The 22,555-nt window shown below is 38.0% G+C and overlaps 1 protein-coding gene across 6 annotated transcripts in view; it reads right to left on the bottom strand.

The window, feature by feature from the left end:
* Window positions 1-22,555, bottom strand: part of CDK14 (cyclin dependent kinase 14) — a 605,513-nt gene that overhangs the window by 266,473 nt on the left and 316,485 nt on the right. For all 6 annotated transcript variants that reach the window (XM_043588815.1, XM_043588812.1, XM_043588813.1 and 3 more), the window contains one exon: window positions 11,114-11,237. In XM_043588815.1, coding sequence (XP_043444750.1) covers window positions 11,114-11,237 — 124 coding nt within the window. The remainder of the gene's footprint in view (window positions 1-11,113; window positions 11,238-22,555) is intronic.

Below are 22,555 nucleotides of genomic sequence, written 5' to 3'. Positions count from 1 at the left end.
CACTGACACTGCACATGAGTAGTGTTCTCATAATATTCAAGGATGTAGTCATTTCTTTATTAAGTGTGTAGTAAGGGATAATTATACTTTTCATTGGGGCTGATTTTTCTTGTGGTTCACAAAATTTTCTTATCTCACAGGTCTTTCCTGCTGAAACATTTGGCAGAAGCATTCAGGTACTGTTTATGAGGAGAAAATGTATCATACCAGCAGATTCTTGGTTAATTAACAAAGTGTCTGCCTCATAAAAGAACTTACATGATGCATAATCTTATTCTCAAAGAATGACACTAATGGTACAAATCTATCATAAAAATTTTTGTCACAAGAATTAGTCCCTCTTATTCAATTATCTTGGTCCCTTTACCAAGGAAGCTAAACTGAGTCATAATGTGATAGATATACTTTAAAATCTGAACTACTAACCACAGAAAGTTTTTAATAGTGATTTGTAGAGAATTACTTTGAACATTCTACCTTGGCCAGTAATTATACTTTAATATAGACAAATGACAATTTCCATAAAATATACAAGACAATGATGTAAAAATCAGATCATTTAAAAAAGTTAGCCCTTGGGGCATCTCCACATAATACAGTAACTAATATTCAAAATGATAACTGCAAGATGGTAAAGAAAGCTGAGAGCAGAGTTGCAGGAACCATGTGGCCATGACTCTCCACTGTAAACCAGCCATGAGCAGTGTGGGGTACATGAGAGGCACTCAGGAAAAATCTGTTGAATGAATTGTTGAATAATATCCCATATTATATCCTATGCTACACATTAAAAACAAATAACATTTTGAACGTGTAAACCCTAAACCCTGAAAGGGTAACAACAGACATCTATATGGATTGTCTCATAAGCCAGGCACTGTCCTTCAGTGATTTGTAAGCATTAATTTATTCAAGTCTTCTAACAATTTTGTGAGGTACCCAGTATAACTATCATCACCCTTATTTTCAAACAGGTAAACTAAGGCACAGAGAATTTAAGTAATTCATGATTTGTAAACCGCAGAGGCAAGATTCAAACTCAGGCATGTGGCTCCAGAATCTGCACCCTAACCATTCTGGAACATTTTATTTCATCTTATCTTTTCACTTGGATATACTTACTTCCATGTAAAACATTTTATTTTTTTTTATTTTTTTTAACGTTTATTTATTTTTGAGACAGAGAGAGACAGAGCATGAATGGGGGAGGGTCACAGAGAGAAGGAGACACAGAATCTGAAACAGGCTCCAGGCTCTGAGCTGTCAGCACAGAGTCCGACGCGGGGCTCGAACTCACGGACCATGAGATCATGACCTGAGCCAAAGTCGGACGCTTAACCGACTGAGCCACCCAGGCACCCCATGTAAAACATTTTCTATTTCAGATCTAAATGGTTTTACATAGTACTTCTGTTATGGCTCCACCTGGCCTGGAGTTGTGCATTATTTATTCCCAACCTGTGGAAAAGGCAAGATTTGAACAGATGATTTCTCCCACTGGGAGGCATCAGGGGCATTTTTCAACTACTGCCCAGCATGGCTGAGTCATAAGGGGAACATTGTTAAAGCCAACTCAGCCTTCTTCTGTCCACAGGGCTTCTCAATGCTTTAATTTCTCCCAGGAATATAATTAAAGAGAGTGGTTCCTTCTAATTCACAAATTAACAAGGCTCCATTCCAACTTGTATTTCCAATGAGGTTTCCTGCAGGTCTACTGTGAGAATCGTTCTTTATATTGTTTTTAGCAGTTCCCCCAAGATGTGCATGCTAATTCTAATGTTAGGACTGATGGATTCCTGACAAGGATCACACTGTTCATCTGACACAGATTCTTAGAACAGGAGAGGCTCTTTTGAACAAGACATCTGGTTAGCTTTCTTATAAGTTTGGGGGAAAAACATGTGTATGCTTTAAGTAAGTTAACAAAAGTTTATTGGGTACCACACTAGGGCTCTAGAGACACAAGCAACAATAATAATAATTTAACACATCACTTACTAAGTAACGGGCACAATGTTAATTTATTTTCCATTGCCGGGCCAAAGTGTACACATTTTTAAAAAAATGTTTACTTCTTTATTTTGATAGAGTGTGCACAAGCAGGGAAGGGGCAGAGAAACAGGGAGAGAGAGAATCAGAGGCAGGCTTCATGCTGTCAGCACAGAGCCTGATGCAGGGCTCAATCTCATGAACTGTGAAATTATGATCTGAGCCAAGATCAGGAGTCAGATACTTAACTGACTGAAACATCCAGGTGCCCCAAGTGTATACATCAATTTGGACAAGACAATCTCTGAGTTTCCTTCAAAATCCAGAGAAAATCTGAAATTAAAAATTCTGGAAATGTGAATGTAGTGGATTTTCTTACACAATTATAACAGATTTATGTCAACTTTCCTCTCATAGATGTGCTGCTTTTATCAAAAAACAAAAATAACAAAACTTTCCCAGTGATATGACTCTATCAACAATTGGATAAAGACTTTGAAAGCATACATTCTGCTTCCAACTCTTTGAGCGAAAAGCTGCCACATCATATATTTATTTTTTATTGTTCTTTTAACATCAATAGTAGTGATTCTTATTAAATGCTCCCAATTTATTTCAAATAGGTTGAGAGCTTACCAGCAACTTTTCAGAAACCATCACAGCCTTATAATCTTGCAATCTTTGATTTTTCTTATGCCTCTCTTTATACCTTTCTTGTCCCATTCTCGTGTGGAGAGCACTCAATTTAGCCAACTCATTGACCCCTTTCACCCACTGCTCCTGGGATGGTTCTGAGTGCAATTTTCACAGCTAACGTTAGCCTGTTGTTGTTTCACACAATAGATTTCTTAGCTGGCAGTTCCAACTCCAAAACTGGAAAGAAAACCCAAACACTCCAAACTGCATTTTACACCAATATCCTTCCAGATTAAAAATCAGAACGTCAAATAACTTGACAGACATTTAACTGAGAGACGTTCCATTTTTAAGGTTTGAATTTTAGCAAAAAGTCATATTATTTTAGAAATACAAACTTGATTATACACATCAAGGTTATTTTTATAGTATATGGTAAAATAGACTTTTTTCAGACATGTATCTAAAATTCCTAAGCAACACAGATCACTAGTTCTTATTTTTTTTTAATTCTTTAATTTTCTAGTACTCTCTCTTAATTTTTTAATTCATTTTTTAATGTTTATTTATTTTGAGAGAGAGAGTGTGTGCACAAACAGGGAGGGGCAGAGACAGAGAGGGAGAGCAAGAATTACAAGTAGGCTCCATGCTGTCAGCGCAGAGCCTGACATGGGGCTGGAACTCACACACTGTGAGACCATGACCTAAGCTGAAATCAAGAGTTGGATGCTTAACCAACTGAGCCACCCAGGTGCCCTATAGTACTTTCCTTTACTAAAATGAAAAAAGAAAAGTCCTAGCTTCTTATGTTTACCTATTACAACAGAAGATATTATTCAAGAAGAAAATTTTTAATATTAATATAAATATGCACTATTCCAAAAGTAAGTAAACAAACACATATGGCATTTTAGAAACCTTAGAAAACAAAAGAGGGAAAGCAACTAATACTGAAATGATAGTATTAATGTGAGTAAAAAAAAATCAAGATGACAAATTTTTTTTAAGTATGTCTAACTTTCAGAATTTACAATATATCTCAGATCTTCCATAGTAGCCAGTTTTTCTAGCTGCCAGTAAAAATTTTTGAAAACACATGCTTTAGACTACAATGAAACACTATCATCCAAGATTCTATTATAAATCAGGTCTACTGACATTGTATCAGTGGAGTTTGGTGTTGTCTTCATTTTAAAATGTGGCTTCTTAGACGGTAAAGCACAGGAGACATGGGAAGATCCATAATTAAAGGGACATTAGTGAATTGTTAAACTCTAAGCAACTTTTATACTTACCTATAGGTTAACAAACCTCATGTTCAAGTGTAATCATTGTCCTGAATAGCGTGTGAGTGTTACATGATTCTAAGGTTTGTTTCCCTGCCCCACTTGCTAACATCACCTACAATTCTTCCACTCTTGTCATCACCACCATCACTCAGTGTCCAGCCCCCTCCCCCCACATGCGGGTTTTTTTCTAAGAACACACTGGTATATTTCAACTCAGATCCTTCATCACTTATCCGATTTACTGCCAACAATTCTGCCCTCATATTGTATAGTAAAAATATATAATAGTTTTGCATATTGAAATCCCTGTGCCCAGAAGGTTTCCATCCATGGTGGAGAATGAGATGATCAGCCCAATTTGGAGCAGTCTGTTCTGCATTTTAAGATGTCTCATTACCCCACATGCATGATTTGGCTAAGAATGAACTAGCACTCTTTTGAATTTCCTCATTTCCATGGAGTTGGAAGCTGCCATTCTTAGCAATCAACCCCCATCGACACTGCTTCAATCTGCTTTATGGTGACTGAACAGAGAAGTGTCTCATAGACACTCATAGTGTCTCATAGAGTAGAATATGCATATGAGTTAGAATTCGTATATTTCCTCTTCTTCCCATTTACAGCTTGTAAAAACCCCATATAGATGAGATTTTTAGAGGATTTTTAGGGCAGTGAAACTCTTCTGTATGATACTATAATGGCAAATACATCATTATAATTTGTCAAAACCCAAAGAATGTATGACACCAAGAGTAACCCTAATGTAAACTATAGACTCTGGGTGATACTGACATATCTGTCTGCGTAGGTTCATCAAGGGTCACAAATCTACCAGTCTGGTGGGGGATGTTGATAACTATATGCCTCTGTGGGGATGGGGAGTACATGTGAATTCTGTATACTTTCTGCTCAATTTTACTGTGCACCTAAAATCACTCTAAAAGATACAGACTATTTAAAAGGAGAAAAAATTGGGGCGCCTGGGTGGCGCAGTCAGTTAAGCGTCCGACTTCAGCTCAGGTCACGATCTCGCGGCCCGTGAGTTCAAGCCCTGCGTCAGGCTCTGGGCTGATGGCTGGGAGCCTGGAGCCTGTTTCCGATTCTGTGTCTCCCTCTCTCTCTGCCCCTCGCCCGTTCATGCTCTGTCTCTCTCTGTCCCAAAAGTAAATAAACGTTGAAAAAAAATTTTTTTTAAATAAAAGGAGAAAAAATTGTCTCAAATATGTAGCATGTTAGCATACCTGTGATAGGGAGAAGTTACATTGTAATAGGACAAAACAGAAAAACAATATAATTAAATGTTATCCTCATTGTCATTATTCCCCTTGAATGTCAGAAAACTTTTCAAAGGGATGAGTGGGATATTAAATAAGATTTAAATAATGGAGCTGAATGAGAATTTTATGATCAGAGAGAAGGCAATTTTTAAATCAACATTTCTTTTTCAAAAGGGTAACCACATCCTTAAAAGAGTGAGTCGGGGAAAATAACTGTCTCGTTCACATGTCAATCAAAATTATTTCTAACATGCAATCTTGATCATCTCTTTGATAGATTTTAGATGTGCACATTCTCATTTCGAGTTTTAATGAAGTCTAGAAAAATTATGGAAAAGCTGATCTTCCTTTGGTTCATACTGCAGCATCAATTGCTCTAAAAATAGTCTCTGGTTTTCAGATGTATATGAAAACAAGCATCTGAACTTTGCATTAAAACTACTCATGCGTTAAACTGCTAAGAAAGCCTTTTAAAAGCAGAGTGACACCTCACTGGAAAATATGGTTAATTCTGCTAATAGAAAATATATTCTGAAACAAAGATACAGTAAAATGGAAGCCTACAGGCCATAACAAATGGGCTAAGTTATACCTAACCTTGAATTTGTAACTATGGCTTCCACGGTGAATTTTATATGCTAATGATAAAAAAATAGTTAAAGGTCTATACTTTTGGGACTAACAGGCATTTATTCAGAGGCTTTCTATTTATCAAACTGACAGACTCTACTCTGCATCTGAAAGCAGCTGATTTCCTCCTGTTTTCAACTATTCCCTACGTGAATTCTGAGAGGCACATTACAAACAAACTCTGCACTGACCACGGCCTCTGCAGAGTTATATCTCTAGTGTGTTCCGCAGATTAATCTAAAATGTGATTTACAATAATTTCCTTTCTTAAATCGAGACAAGGAACAGCCTGGAGGGGGAAACTACCAACGCTAGAAAGGTAGTATTTTAGACCTCTGGTGGGAAAGAGACCTGTCCAATTTTACTTGATTAAAACCACAGAGCTGTTTAACATGGTTCCTGGGTTGGGAAAGCCAGTAAAAAAAACATAAGTGAAAGCTTACTGCTTATATTACAGAGTTCATACTGTTTCTTTTTTACAGGGGCGAATTCAGCCCAGCTGTCTTTCCATGTAGTTAGGCATGACCCTTTATAACAGTGGGAGACTAGCCAGAAAATGTGGATGACACCATCATCCCCTTGAAGGGACTGCAGGAAACCACAATTCTACAGACTCATCTATTTTGTTTTAATCTCATTTACATGGAAATACACCCTTAAGTTTCATACTATTATACTGCAAATGAACATCAATTTCTCGGTGAATTTATTTATGCATTTACTTGTCATACTTCAATAATTTTCTTTTAATGTGATCTCAGTGCATATTATAAAAGTGTGGCTCTCATCTATTGGAATTTCCAGAAGATAGAATAAAAATATTAGATTCAAGGGAGGATGGTGTAACACTGATTCCAGATTCAATGGACTGATATTTAATCACGAGCAAATATCTGGTTATTAGAAAATAAATTAATAATTTCAGAAATGAACAACATAAAAAAAAAACAGCACAGGAAAGGATCTTGGAAAGTACCTGTTCAATGCTCTTATTTTTCAGTTGAGGAGCCTAAGGACCAGAAGGAATAAATGACTTCTTGAAAGTCACAGGCTAGTTATAGACAGAGCCTGCTCCCCTAATTCAATAATCAGTACATTTTGCCCTCAACAACAGTGTAACTAGACGACCACTTAAGGCCTACAGAGTAGGAACTTCAAATCTTACACACCTTTTTGTGTATGTTTTACACTCACTCAGTGACTTATTTCTGCAGTCCAAGGTTACAAACATAGTAAATGCAAGTGGGTATGTAGGGCCTATGTGTAAGAGCTTCAAAGCAATTCTGAGGCTCCAATACTATCAAACTCATTTAACTTTTGACTATGCCCAGCCAAGAAAGCACTGATGAAGAGAAAATTAGTTCGTAAACTGCTGGTTTACCAAAGCAAATCTTCACACTAATACTCTATTTAGTCACGCATATTTTTAATTCATGCAACCAATAATTACTGAGGGCCTACTATGTGTTAAGTGTGGTTATAGACATAACACAGACAAGAGTGAGAAAGACAAGCTGAGTCCATGACCTTACAGAACTTAAATCAAGTAGTGGATAAAAAAAATGAAACAGATACACAAATAAAATAATTTCAGTGCACTATAAGTGCTATTGAAGAAGTTAAACTGGATGATAGTAATGGGAAAGGTTCTATTTTTAGAAAGGTGGCCTCTTTATAAATAGGTGATATATGATCTATGATCTGTTTGATTAGAAAGAGATAGCCACGTGGCAAACAGGAAGGAGAGTATTCCATGCAAAGGGAAAGATGGAGTCAAAGAGGCTCTCTGATGTGTGAGTGGGTTTGCGGTTTGGTTGTACCACCAGAGGCGCAGAACACAAGGTGGTGAAGACACAGGTTGGATGAAAGATTTGAAATATTTTTTTCATACAGGTAATGGAAAGATGAACTTTTTTTTAGAAATTTAGAAATCTATACAATTTTATTATTTTATTTATATGGGCAGGACAAACTTCTGCATTAGGAAAGCCATAGTGATTCTAAATCATGTATACTTTACTCATTCAAAATGCATATAGAAAACAAGGCCCAGATAAACACTTAAATACAACTTTGCTAACAAGAAAAAGTAGACACAGCATTTTTTGTGTGTAGCTGGACTTCAGAATTACAATCCACTTAAATCTGAATGGGTCTACAAATGCGTGATTGTCTGGTTTACTTTGTCCAGCAAGTAAAATCTCTTCAATACTATTGCTGATCTCACTTGTTACTACTGAATTCGTCAAATGACAAAGTGTTCTTTAAACCATGTAATGTGCTTTCTTTTTAATATCAGTGCAATCTATTTCTATTACAGCATGGGTGTCATATTTGTTGTATAGAGAAAATATATATAATGGTTTGCTAGAATTATTGATCTATGTACATACACCGATCAATAATTTACTAGAAAAATAGGCAGCTCTTTAAGATAAAGCATCTATATGTATAAATACAAAGAAGACCTTGGGGCTACCTGAGACTGAAGGCTATGAATCAAGCTTCGGAATCCCAGTTTTGCAATCAGTTACCTCTCTGTTCAGGTCTCTCTCAAAAATATGTTACTATACCATACTAGGTTGAAGAGAATAAAACAAAAATTTCTAAGTGTCTAGTGCACAGAATAAATTCAATAAATTTCAGTGTCCCCCCCCCCACCTATGCCAAGTATTTCCTCTAATAAAAATAGTATTTACAATATAGGACCTATATTCAGATTTCATTTGTCTCATTTAATCAATTTTCACATAGAAAAAAAAAAGTTAGGACAAAGGAACTGCTTCTAAAGCTCTTTATACATCAAAGTCTGAATGAAGGCCTAGTGTTTCTAATTGTTCTGTGCCTGGAAGCATCCCATTTTGACTGCCTAGCTTCTCCACAGTTTTTACTGTGCTTCCTTCATCTCAGACATAAACACGTGCCCAAGTGCAGTAAATCACAGTTAATTGTATGTCTTAAGTTAAAAGACAAAAATAATGCACAATTAATTGGGGGGAAATTGTCAGTTGGTGGCTGAGTCTCGCTCATTACACTTTGCACACAGGATGCACGCCAAGTGTATGTTCCTGGCAAGGAGACTGAATCCGTGACACCGAGGTGAGGTGCTGCACGGCACAACCTTTCTGCAGAGCAGTCTGGTACAAAGATTCAAGTGCTTTAGAATACTCAACACTGCAACTGCACCACACGTGGCTTCCTACAAGCCTATAAACACGTTCAGCACAGCACTGCACCCAACAGTGAAATGTAGCAAGCACTATAATGTTCAATGATAAGGGACTGAAGAAAGAGACTAGGTTTTGGCCATTAAAGGAAAACTCTAAGACCTAAGCTGTTATAAATGAGGTTTTCACATTTAATAACATGAGAAAATGTTCACGACATATTTCATAGGTGAAAATTGTTTACAAAACAATATGTTTTGAGAAAGAAAAGTGCAGAGGATGAGGGGAAAAGTACTTGGAAAAGAGAAAATGAAAATATTAATGCTTGCTTTGAGCATCCCTAAATTTCCTAATTTTCTAAGTCACTTTCTAAATTGTTCAAAATTGCATTTCAATTTATTTCTGAATCTGATATTATAAAATGTCCATTTTAAAGATCCATAAGAATCTTTTAAGATGAACTTACCTGACAGTTATAATAAAAACGTTGTCATAAAATTCAAAAATAATACCCAGTAAGCACTTACATATAATCATTATACCCTTAATTATACAGACAAAATCAGCTTTGTAAAATGTGTTTTATAAATATACAGGAAAACTATGTTCAATAGACTTAAATGTTCAATGCAATTTCATACTCCAACATATACCTTATAGTATATTAACACACCAGAAGAAAATCACTATAAATCTTTATTAATTCACTGACATTGATAAACTACAAAATATGTTTACAGCAAATCCAGTAACTCTAAATTTGAGGAACTACAAATCTCTCCTCGACCCGCCAACTCTCCCATTGTTTTCTACTCTGTAATAGAAAGCCTTTACATCTGGCCACTTTATATCTGGAGTATGAAACTGCATTGAACATTTATTATTTTGATGCTAAAATTTGGCAATAAACCACACACACACACACACACACACACACACACACACACACGGAGTTTTATCATTTCTACCAACTAGATGAAGATAAATGACAGTTGTGCAATATATCACTCGTTAAATACTAACTTTTGTTCTATTTCAATTTTAGAAGGAAAGGATATATAAAACCCAACAGAGTAGATTTTTTCCAAAGGTACTGAATGGTCTACTAACCTTGAAATAAGAAATAAACATTTCTTGCTCTTTTATTTACCGAAAGGTGGGGTGGGAAAAGATAATCATTTTTCAGCAAAAGCGTGTATTTCAACCTCAGGCATGTTTATGTCCCGAGGGTAATACTTCCATTCCACTCTTAATGGAACAAATTTCTAATCAGAATATGTATTCAAAAATAATTGAGGCAATGCACTGTCAACATATCATGCTGCCATCAGCATCCCCTGGTGCCGGGAATCAACTCAGCACCCTCTCTGCTATGACAGAGCCAGGGTAACGCAGGAATGTCACCCTTGATGAAGGGAGGGGAGCCAGCATGGATGACACAAAGGTTCTGCTCCCTTTTGTGTGCTCAACACAGAGTTTGGAGAAAGCTTCTAAGCTTCAAGAGACCAAGCTTAAAACTTTAAGGAAGGGATGACTTAAATCAGAATATGTGTCTACTTTTATAAAATTATTGAGAAATCTTGAAACAGCCATTTCTGGAAAGCTTAACACTGGCCCTAGATTTTTAAATTATTAAAACTGTAGGGCAACATATACTACTGAATATATTTTGGAATGCCCCCCGCCAAAGTCCAGAGGTTTAAATTAAGGTTTCTTCAGGTCTGACAATATATTGATAATTGTTGAAGCTGGGTGATGGGTAATGAGGGGTCCTTATACTATCCTTCTACTTTTGAATGTGTTTGACATTTTTATAAGAAAAAGTGAAAAAAAATAGATTTCTTTTAATATAGTTTATGCTCAAAATTTTACTGCCTTCTCCTTTGGAAATATATGAGATCTGATTTATGTTTATGATTATTCAAGACTCTAAAAAGCAGTGTGAATGTTTTAAAAATCCACTAAGCATGATGTTGATCATAAAAAAAAAATTCCTTCACTCCTGATAAAATTTTACCATGATCTATAATGATAGAAGAAGCACACCTAAACAAATGGAGTGCCACCATCTGCCTGGCATTCTTACAGTGTGACAAAATAGACTGGTAATTAACTGCTTTCCTACCGAAATCTGCCAGCTTTAACTCCCCCGTGTCACTGATCAGAAGGTTCTGTGGTTTCAGGTCTCTGTGCAAAATATAACGCTGGTGGATGTAAGACAGCCCTCGCAGCAACTGAAATAAAAACAACTGAAAAAACAGGGAGACAAAAGTTAAAATCTGAACACAGATAAATGCCAGTTTCTACACAGTCTGCCAACTACTTGTATTTAGTAAAAATGGGTACCAATCACTAAATTTCCTACCCAAATTATTTAGAGAACATGCATAAAAGTATGGGAATCTCTAATTTGTTAACAAGTAAATCTGAAAATTGCTACCAACTTATGTCAACCCAGAGTGATACCCTCCTCAGCCAGAAATCGAGAATCCAATCGGCACTCTACGAATTAAGCAAAATGTAAAGAATCAATTCTTTGTAACATCTGATTTCCTCAGGCTTATATTGATGCTTGAGACAGAGAAAAGATCTATCCATAACATTATCAAAAGATGTAGAATTTTTTACCTAGTTTATGTAAATGTGCACATATTTAATTCTACAAAAATGACATAAACATGTTATCCAATGATTCACCCACTGACATGCTTTAAGCAATGGAAAGATAAGATAATTTCAAATAATTAAAGAGAAAGTCACATGGCCCAATTAATACTACATTGTAATTATACTGCTTTTGCACATATGGCCATAGAGATTAGGCTGTTGCCTAAAGACAGACATGCACCTTCACTAATTACAAAGCAGACCTATCCTAAGGAAACAGAAAACAGAGAAACCAAGAATTCAAGAGCAATACTTTTGTAGGAAATAATTTTAAAAACTGACTTATGGCCTTCTCTGGTTTCACACTGGATCACATCAAATGTTTCTACTTTGATAATAACAAAATGTGATTTGCGAGGGTTTCTAAAATCCTATTTATGAAAAAGGAAATATTTTAAAATAACTCACCTAACAAATAATCCTAATAATTTCTAGTTTTTAAAAACTGCTCTTTTAAAACAAAAATAAAAATGGTATTCCAGTCTATATATTTAGCTAGTAACAAAAATCTGTCTCAGGGAAATTTTAAATGAGTTAGTTGTCAAAGATTGATTATAGAAGGATTCCAGAATATTTAAATGGAAAGGATTGGCAACTCCTTGAGAGCCCCTGGAAGCCAGCATTTCTGGAATACTTTCCACCTAACTGGGGGCTAGAAAAGCCAGGTATATTTTTTATAGGGTGGATACCGTGAAATCACAGTGAGACAAATTCATTTCAGTATCTTTGTATTGATGACATATGCTACGGAGCAGTGAAGGCCTACGATCAGTCTTTCCAGAATCTAAGCATCAGAAAGGAAAAGTCTGTTCTGTATTAGCCTAGATTGAGTTAGTGGCTCGAGAACCTCAGGAAGCAAACATCTCTCTAGACTCCTCCTCTCAACCCTTCCTGTGTAGCAGATGGAAAGACTTAACACCATCACCAGCAGCTTCCAGCTTCACTTTTCACTCCTAATAACCCCTGCATCCTGAAGCCTAATGCTTTCAATTTTGAAGAAAATCCATACTCTCAGTTTTACAAGGGAGAAAGTGAGCAAATAAAGTTACTTTGTGTTTGCAAAAGCTTTAAACAAAAAGGCAAAAGCAGGCCACATAACAAATACATTTGATTTCAAAAATAAACTGATTTTAAAAAGGAAGTTTGGCCTTCCGCAAGGTGCTAACTGACCTTAGGGGCCTACTAGACACTTGCCAGAATGTGATTGTCCATTTAGCTGTGGCAATGAGTTTTAATTTAACAGAGAGCAAGTACCAGGTGCCATTCTATGTATGTATCATAGAATACAACCTCATTTAATCGCTGCAACAATTCTAGCGAAAGAGGTACTACTATTATCTCTGTATTAGTGATGAGGAAACTAAGCACCATTTCTCAAAGTTGTACAGCAATAAGTGCTGGAGCCAGGACTCAAACCCAGGCAGTTGGATTCCAAAGTCCACAATCTTAACCACTTCACTATAGGAATCTTGGCCAGAAATCAACACAGGTAGGCAAAATGTTGGCATAGAAGCTGCTTCCTCCCACTGACAGAATGAGGTCTGGGTGTGTAATAGCACAGCCTTCAAGGCTGGCTACAGCTGGGTGCCCAGGAGTCATCACTCCATGCTCCTTGATTTCAAGCAATCTTGCCCAATCCCACACTCTGAGCACACTGCTCTTCAAACCTTTACCTTTATTCCTGCCTCTCTTCTGACAAAAAAAGCTCCCTTTCCCCTTTGTCTGTTATTCTCCATGCATTTCTTAAGTCTCACCTCAAGAACTGCTCCTCCTTGACCACCTCCCCAGGCCTTCACTCCCTCTACAGGTGCATGTGAGGTGCTCCCCCTCTGTGCTTCAGGGGCAGCCTTTGCCTGTGTCTACAGTATACGGTATTTTCCTGCCTCCCAGACTGTGTGCTTTAACCATCCTCCTAACCTGGGGACACAGGTGACACTCCTATACCAGTAATGTGAATACAGAATTGAATGTAGAGAGATCTGGATGAAGCATATACAAAAACAATGGACAGGAAACCATGCAACGGGGTTTTCTAGATGCTAAGTGTAGAAGTGGGTAAATCAGGCAGTCCCAAAGGGTTCTTCTTTTAATACCTTTACTAATTAGTGAAAATATATAATCCTCATGCTAATATGGAAGCTATTAAAATGGAATATCATATTAAAGGAGATTAAGAAAACTGGTGTCAGGGAAGGATGCAACTACACACCCCAATTACAATTGTGTACATGATAAACTAAGCCCAGACATGACATACCGCCTCAAACATTGTTATAGCCCCAAACGTATTTTAGCTCTTTGAGCAATGCACAAGTTAAGTCAGAACAAATCTCCATAGAATAAATTCATTCAGGATTTAGTAAGGGCCAACCCTGTGCCATGTCAGGTGCTGTCAAGCAAGAGGGATGCAAAGATGAATAAGGTATTAGATGTAGTCCCTGGACTCCAGAAGTTCACAACCCACTAGGTATGAGAGACACATAAACAGATGGCTACCACTTAAAGTTAAGTCTGCACTGCAACAGTAAAGCAAACTGAGTGTACCGTAGGCACAGAGGAGGGAGGGTCTAGCTAAAATTAAAAAAAAAAAAGTAGAATTAATCCTGCCATAATATGAATAGCAGGCTATGGAAGGGATAAATCACAGGAAACTTGTCACTCTGAAAAGAGAATTCATCACACATAAAATTTTAATAGGAAATCAAATTGAACAGTCACTAGATGCACAAGGTGAAACGACCAAGCAAGCAGGTCACTAGATAAATTAAGAAAAACCCATATAAATGAAAAGACAATATATGAAACCATAAACCTACCAACTCACCATCACAAAAGTAATGGTGGCAATAGGGACCACAGCAGACTTCACTAAAAACATTAGAAAAATATGGGTTAAAAGTCCATAACTTAATGGGCTTAAGAGAGTAGGCACTGCCAGCCAGGGGAAGACTGTGGGTAGCAGTGGCCATGCTCAGTTAAACACAAGGCTATGCTCTTTGGAAACGTCTTGAAAATTCACATGTTAGGGAATCTCTTCCGTTAGGCAAGCAGGCAAATACCTAACTTCACCACATAAATTTTTGAGAAAGCCACTTGACTTGATTGTATAAATCATTGCATAATAAGCTACACTTGACCATTTTGAAAACCAGAGGACACTGTGAGAAGGAGGACCACCAAAGAGTAAAAGTCATTGTGGGTATTTGCTAATAAAACTTGGTAAATGTGGATGGAATCTCAGATACCAAAAAGAAGGGGCCTAATAATAATTGAGGGCAAATTCTAGTTTAAAAGCTGTTTCAAGCACTCTTGCATATAACATTTAATCCTTTTCATCAATAATCCTGTATTTTTTCTTTTCTCTTAAATAAGAAAGCTGTAGCTCTAAATGCACAAGAAACTTACTCAAAATCATCCAAACCATCACACAGCGCCTGTGAACTTTCCATTACACCTCCTCATCTTAAATGAGGTTGATGCTTGGTAAATGCATGGATGAATAGAGACATATGCCCAATATACTGAAAGTGCTTTAATAAGTGAACCCAAGTTTGTAGAAGTCTCAATTAGCATATTATGTAATGAGCATATGATTCCTAGATTTGTTTCTGCTATTTAAAATCCTCTCAGCAATTAATAACATAACTTTAGGTACTGAAGTTGATAAGTATTACCAACAGATGTGAAACTCTCTTCCCATCTTTCTATGTAGTAGCCATAAGGCCTTCCTAAGAATACTTTGTCACCTCAGGAAATTCTCTTCAACTTTATAAAAGGATTCCTCCAAATTCTTCAATATGATCACTGAGGATTTATACTCTAGTTTGAATATGTTCACTTTCTGCAGTACAAACCCCAATGGGAAAATGCCTTAAATAGCAATGATCTGATGAACAGGGACACTTCTGCCAGCAGCAGATCTATCTATAGCTCAGTTGTCTTGTCATCCCCAGCAGGAAACAGCTCATATTCTCAGTGCCATGGTATATACTTCTCAGGAATACTTCGAATTCTTCATCCATTCCCTTATGGAACTCTTTAGGGTTTAAGCAGGTAAAAACAAAAACAAAAACAAAAAACAAACAAGATAGGCCTTTTATCAAAACTTTTAAGTCAGGAAAAAGCACACATTATTGGACTCGATATGTTTTATTACTCAGAAGAATTCCTGGTGCTGGCAGTGAGCAACAAGATTTATACTCCCCACCCCAATCATTCAAAGTCTAAAGATGTGTGATCAGATTTATTTTTTTTTTTGAAATTTATTGTCAAATTGGTTTCCATACAACACCCAGTGCTCATCCCAAAAGGTGCCCTCCTCAATACCCACCACCCACCCTCCGCTCCCTCCCACACCCCACCAACCCTCAGTTTGTTCTCAGTTTTTAAGAGTCTCTTATGCTTTGGCTCTCTCCCACTCTAACCTCTCTTTTTTTTTTCCTTCCCCTCCCCAATGGGATTCTGTTAAATTTCTCAGGATCCACATAAGAGTGAAAACATATGGTATCTGTCTTTCTCTGTATGGCTTATTTCACTTAGCATCACACTCTCCAGTTCCATCCACGTTGATACAAAGGGCCATATTTCATTCTTTCTCATTGCCACGTAGTACTCCATTGTGTATATAAACCACAATTTCTTTATCCATTCATCAGTTGATGGACATTTAGGCTCTTTCCATAATTTGGCTATTGTTGAGAGTGCTGCTGTAAACATTGGGGTATAAGTGCCCCTATGCATCAGTACTCCTGTATCCCTTGGGTAAATTCCTAGCAGTGCTATTGCTGGGTCATAGGGTAGGTCTATTTTTAATTTTCTGAGGAACCTCCACACTGTTTTCCAGAGTGGCTGCACCACTTTGCATCCCCACCAACAGTGCAAGAGGGTTCCCATTTCTCTACATCCTCGCCAGCATCTATAGTCTCCTGATTTGTTCATTTTGGCCACTCTGTCGTGAGGTGATATGTGAGTGTGGTTTTGATTTGTATTTCCCTGATGAGGAGCGATATTTAGCATCTTTTCATGTGCCTGTTGGCCATCCGGATGTCTTCTTTAGAGAAGTGTCTATTCATGTTTTCTGCCCATTTCTTCACTGGATTATTTGTTTTTCGGGTATGGAGTTTGGTGAGCTCTTTATAGATTTTGGATACTAGCCCTTTATCCAAAATGTCATTTGCAAATATCTTTTCCCATTCCGTTGGTTGCCTTTTAGTATTGTTGGTTATTTCCTTTGCTGTGCAGAAGCTTTTTATCTTCATAAGGTCCCAGTAGTTCATTTTTGCTTTTAATTCCCTTGCCTTTGGGGATGTGTCAAGTTAGAAACTGCTACGACTGAGGTCAGAGGGGTGTTTTCCTGCTTTCTCCTCTAGGGTTTTGATGGTTTCCTGTCTCACATTTAGGTCCTTTATCCATTTTGAATTTATTTTTGTGAATGGTGTGAGAAAGTGGTCTGGTTTCAACCTTCTGCGTTTTGCTGTCCAGTTCTCCCAGCACCATTTGTTAAAGAGACTGTCTTTTTTTCCATTGGATGTTCTTTCCTGCTTTGTCAAAGATAAGTTGGCCATACATTTGTGGGTCTAGTTCTGGGGTTTCTATTCTATTCCATTGGTCTATGTGTCTGTTTTTGTGCCAGTACCATGCTGTCTTGATGATGACAGCTTTGTAATAGAGGCTAAAGTCTGGGATTGTGATGCCTCCTGCTTTGGTCTTCTTCAAAATTCCTTTGGCTATTTGGGGCCTTTGTGGTTCCATATGAATTTTAGGATTGCTTGTTCTAGCTTCGAGAAGAATGCTGGTGCAATTTTGATTGGGATTGCATTGAATGTGTAGACAGCTTTGGGTAGTATTGACATTTTGACAATATTTATTCTTCCAATCCATGAGCAGGGAATGTCTTTCCATTTCTTTATATCTTCTTCAATTTCCTTCATAAGCTTTCTATAGTTTTCAGCATACAGATCTTTTACATCTTTGGTTAGATTTATCCCTAGGTATTTTATGCTTCTTGGTGCAATTGTGAATGGGATCAGTTTCTTTATTTGTCTTTCTGTTGCTTCATTGTTAGTGTATAAGAATGCAACTGATTTCTGTACATTGATTTTGTATCCTGCAACTTTGCTGAATTCATGTATCAGTTCTAGCAGACTTCTGGTGGAGTCTATCGGATTTTCCATGTATAATATCATGTCATCTGCAAAAAGTGAAAGCTTAACTTCGTCTTTGCTAATTTTGATGCCTTTGATTTCCTTTTGTTGTCTAGTTGCTGATGCTAGAACTTCCAACACTATGATAAACAATAGCAGTGAGAGTGGACATCCCTGTCATGTTCCTGATCTCAGGGAAAAAGCTCTCAGTTTTTCCCCGTTGAGGATGATGTTAGCTGTGGGCTTTTCATAAATGGCTTTTATGATCTTTAAGTATGTTCCTTCCATCCCGACTTTCTTGAGGGTTTTTATTAAGAAAGGATGCTGAATTTTGTCAAATGCCTTTTCTGCATCGATTGACAGGATCATATGGTTCTTATCTTTTCTTTTATTAATGTGATGTATCACGTTGATTGATTTGCAAATGTTGAACCAGGCCTTCATCCCAGGAATGAATCCCACTTGATCATGGTGAATAATTCTTTTTATATGCTGTTGAATTCGATTTGCTAGTATCTTATTGAGAATTTTTGCATCCATATTCATCAGGGATATTGGACTGTAGTTCTTTTTACTGGGTCTCTGTCTGGTTTAGGAATCAAAGTAATACTGGCTTCATAGAATGAGTCTGGAAGTTTTCCTTCCCTTTCCATTTTTTGGAATAGCTTGAGAAGGATAGGTATTATCTCTGCTTTAAACATCTGGTAGAACTCTCCTGGGAAGCCATCTAGTCCTGGAGTCTTATGTGTTGGGAGATTTTTGATAACCGATTCAATTTCTTCGCTGGTTATGGGTCTGTTCAAGCTTTCTATTTCCTCCTGATTGAGTTATGGAAGTGTGTGGGTGTTTAGGAATTTGTCCATTTCTTCCAGGTTGTCCAGTTTGTTGGCATATAATTTTTCATAGTATTCCCTGATAATTGCTTATATCTCTGAAGGCCTGGTTGTAATAATTCCATTTTCATTCATGATTTTATCTATTTGGGTCATCTCCCTTTTCTTTTTGAGAAGCCTGGCTAGAGGTTTATCAATTTTGTTTATTTTTTCAAAAAACCAACTCTTAGTTTCATTGATCTGCTCTACAGTTTTTTTACATTCTATATTGTTTATTTCTGCTCTGATCTTTATTATTTCTCTTCTTCTGCTGGGTTTGGGGTGTCTTTGCTGCTCTGCTTCTACTTCCTTTAGGTGTGCTGTTAGATTTTGTATTTGGGATTTTTCTCGTTTCTTGAGATAGGCCTGGATTGCAATGTATTTTCCTCTCAGGACTGCCTTCGCTGCATCCCAAAGTGTTTGGATTGTTGTATTTTCATTTTCATTTGTTTCCATATATTTTTTAATTTCTTCTCTAATTGCCTGGTTGACCCACTCATTCTTTAGTAGGGCGTTCTTTAACCTCCATGCTTTTGGAGGTTTTCCAGACTTTTTCCTGTGGTTGATTTCAAGCTTCATAGCATTGTGGTCTGAAAGTATGCATGGTATAATTTAAATTCTTGTATACTTATGAAGGGCTGTTTTGTGACCCAGTATGTGATCTATCTTGGAGAATGTTCCATGTGCACTTGAGAAGAAAGTATATTTGTTGCTTTGGGATGCAGACTTATATCAGTCAAGTCCATCTGATCCAATGTATCATTCAGGGCCCTTGTTTCTTTATTGACCATATGTCTAGGTGATCTATTCATTGTTGTAAGTGGGGTGTTAAAGTCCCCTACAATTACCACATTCTTACCAATAAGGTTGCTTATGTTTGTGAGTAATTGTTTTATATATTTGGGGGCTCCCATATTCGGTGCATAGACATTTATAATTGTTAGCTCTTCCTGATGGATAGACCCTGTAATTATTATATAATGCCCTTCTTCATCTCTTGTTAAAGAATTTAATTTAAAGTCTAGTTTGTCTGATATAAGTATGGCTACTCCAGCTCTCTTTTGACTTCCAGTAGCATGATAAATAGTTCTCCATCCCCTCACTTTCAATCTGAAGGTGTCCTCAGGTCTAAAATGAGTCTCTTGTAGACAGCAAATAGATGGGTCTTGTTTTTTATCCATTCTGATACCCTATGTCTTTTGGTTGGCGCATTTAGTCCATTTACATTCAGTGTTATAGAAAGATATGAGTTTAGAGTCATTGTGATGTCTGTAGGGTTCATGCTTGTAGTGATATCTCTGGTACTTTGTCTCACAGGATCCCCCTTAGGATCTCTTGGAGGGCTGGTTTAGTGGTGATGAATTCCTTCAGTTTTTGTTTGTTTGGGAAGACCTGTATCTCTCCTTCTATTCTAAATGACAGATTTCCTGGATAAACGATTCTCGGCTGCCTATTTTTCTGTTCATCACATTGAAGATCTCCTGCCATTCCTTTCTGGCCTGCCAAGTTTCAGTAGAGAGATCGGTCACGAGTCTTATAGGTCTCCCTTTATATGTTAGAGCACGTTTATCCCTAACTGCTCAGAATTTTCTCTTTATCCTTGTATTTTGCCAGTTTCACTACGATGTCGTGCAGAAAATCGATTCAAGTTACGTCTGAAGGGAGTTCTCTGTGCCTCTTGGATTTCAATGCCTTTTTCCTTCCCCAGATCAGGGAAGTTCTCAGCTATTATTTCTTCAAGTGCACCTTCAGCACCTTTCCCTCTCTCTTCCTCCTCTGGAATACCAATTATGTGTATATTATTTCTCTTTATTGCATCACTTATTTCTCTAATTTTCCCCTCATACTCCTGGATTTTTTTATCTCTCTTCTTCTCAGCTTCTTCTTTTTCCATAATTTTTTCTTCCAGTTCACCTATTCTCTCCTCTGCCTCTTCAATCCGAGCTGTGGTCATTTCCATTTTATTTTGCAGTTCATTTATAGCATTTTTTAGCTCCTCCTGACTGTCCCTTAGTCCCTTGATTTCTGCAGCAATAGATTCTCTGCTGTCCTCTATACTGTTTTCAAGCCCAGCGATTAATTTTATGACTATTATTCTAAATTCACTTTCTGTTATATTGTTTAAATCCTTTTTGATCAGTTCATTAGCTGTTGTTATTTCCTGGAGTTTCTTTTGAAGGGAATTCTTCTGTTTCGTCATTTTGGATAGTCCCTGGAGTGGTGGGGAACTGCGGGGCACTTCCCCTGTGCTGTCTTGAATAACTTGCGTTGGTGGGCGGGGCCGCAGTCAGACCTGATGTCTGCCCCCAGCCCACCGCTGGGGCCACAGTCAGACTGGTGTGTACCTTCTCTTCCCTTCTCCTAGGGGTGGGATTCACTGTGGGGTGGCATGGCCCGTCTGGGCTACCTACACACTGCCAGGCTTGTGGTGCTGGGGATCTGGCGTATTAGCTGGGGTGGATGGGCAAGGTGCACAGGGGTGGGAGGGGCAGGCTCAGCTTGCTTATCCTTCCGTGATCCACTTAGGGAGGGGCCCTGCGGCATGGGGAGGGAGTCAGACCTGCTGCGGAGGGATGGCTCCGCAGAAGCACAGTGTTGGGTGGGTGCCTGGTGCAAGCAAGTTCCCTGGCAGGAACTGGTTCCCTTTGAGATTTTGGCTGGGGGATGGGCAAGGGAGATGGCGCTGGCGAGCGCCTTTGTTCCCCGCCAACCTGAGCTCTGTGATCCCGGGGCTCAGCAACTCTCCCTCCCGTTGTCCTCCAGCCTTCCCGCTCTCCGAGCAGAGCTGTTAGCTTATAACCTTCCAGATGTCAAGTCCCTCTTGCTGTAGGAACACAGTCTGTCCGGCCCCTCTGCTTTTGCAAGCCAGACTCGGGGGCTCTGTTTGGCCGGCGGGCCGCCCCTCCACCCCGCTCCCTCCCGCCAGTCCGTGCAGCGCGCACCACCTCGCCGCCCTTCCTACCCTCTTCCGTGGGCCTCTTGTCTGTGCTTGGCTCCGGAGACTCCGTTCTGCTAGTCTTCTGGCAGTTTTCTGGGTTATTTAGGCAGTGTAGGTGGAATCTAAGTGATCAGCAGGACGCGGTGAGCCCGGCGTCCTCCTACGCAGCCATCTTCCCCTCCTCCAATCCCAGATGTTCTTTATCTCAATGTTTACAGTCATTAGGTTTTGCGAATGGTCTGAAACGCATGCATTATTTAATATATGTGGTTCCACTTAATGTGAGACTAAGCACAGTGAACATCTTATAGATTGTCATGGGTCAACTTTCTTTGAGGAATGTCTAGAGTCTCTCGGGGCTTACAGAAAGCTTATTAGAACTATTAGCAATGGACCCTATGTCTTATGGTATACAACCAGTTCTTACAAAGACATTTAGTTCACATACTTTTTTTGCCTTCTGGGGACCAAGTTTAACATCTCTGTATCTTAAATCTCTCATCTCTGTAACTTAAATGACTGGTTGAGTCTTAGTTATCTTTAACAGTCATTCACATTGCGATATTGTATCATTTCATAATTTTATGAATAACAGAAGAGTATAATAACTGCCACTTATTAAGTGATTACTATGACAGACATTGCACTAAGTGTTTTACACTCATTTAGGTAATTTAATCCTCCCAACACTTCCGCCAGATAGATGCTATTATCCCTATTTCACAGATAAAGAAACAAAGGCTCAGAGAAATTAAATGAATTGGCCAAAGGGACACCTAGCAAGTTAGAGGTAATACTAATATTTGAACCTATTGTTGTCTTGCTCTGACACTCAAAATTAAGAGTACTGCTTATGTACTGTTTGATTTTTTTTCAGTATGTGTACTATTTGAATAGCTATATATTGTGTGAATCTAAGGCCAGAAAATATGACAATGGCAAATAAA

This window comes from Prionailurus bengalensis, chromosome A2 (genome assembly GCF_016509475.1).
Source record: "Prionailurus bengalensis isolate Pbe53 chromosome A2, Fcat_Pben_1.1_paternal_pri, whole genome shotgun sequence".
Lineage (NCBI taxonomy): Eukaryota > Metazoa > Chordata > Mammalia > Carnivora > Felidae > Prionailurus > Prionailurus bengalensis.
This window is presented reverse-complemented; position numbering and strand designations above follow the sequence as displayed.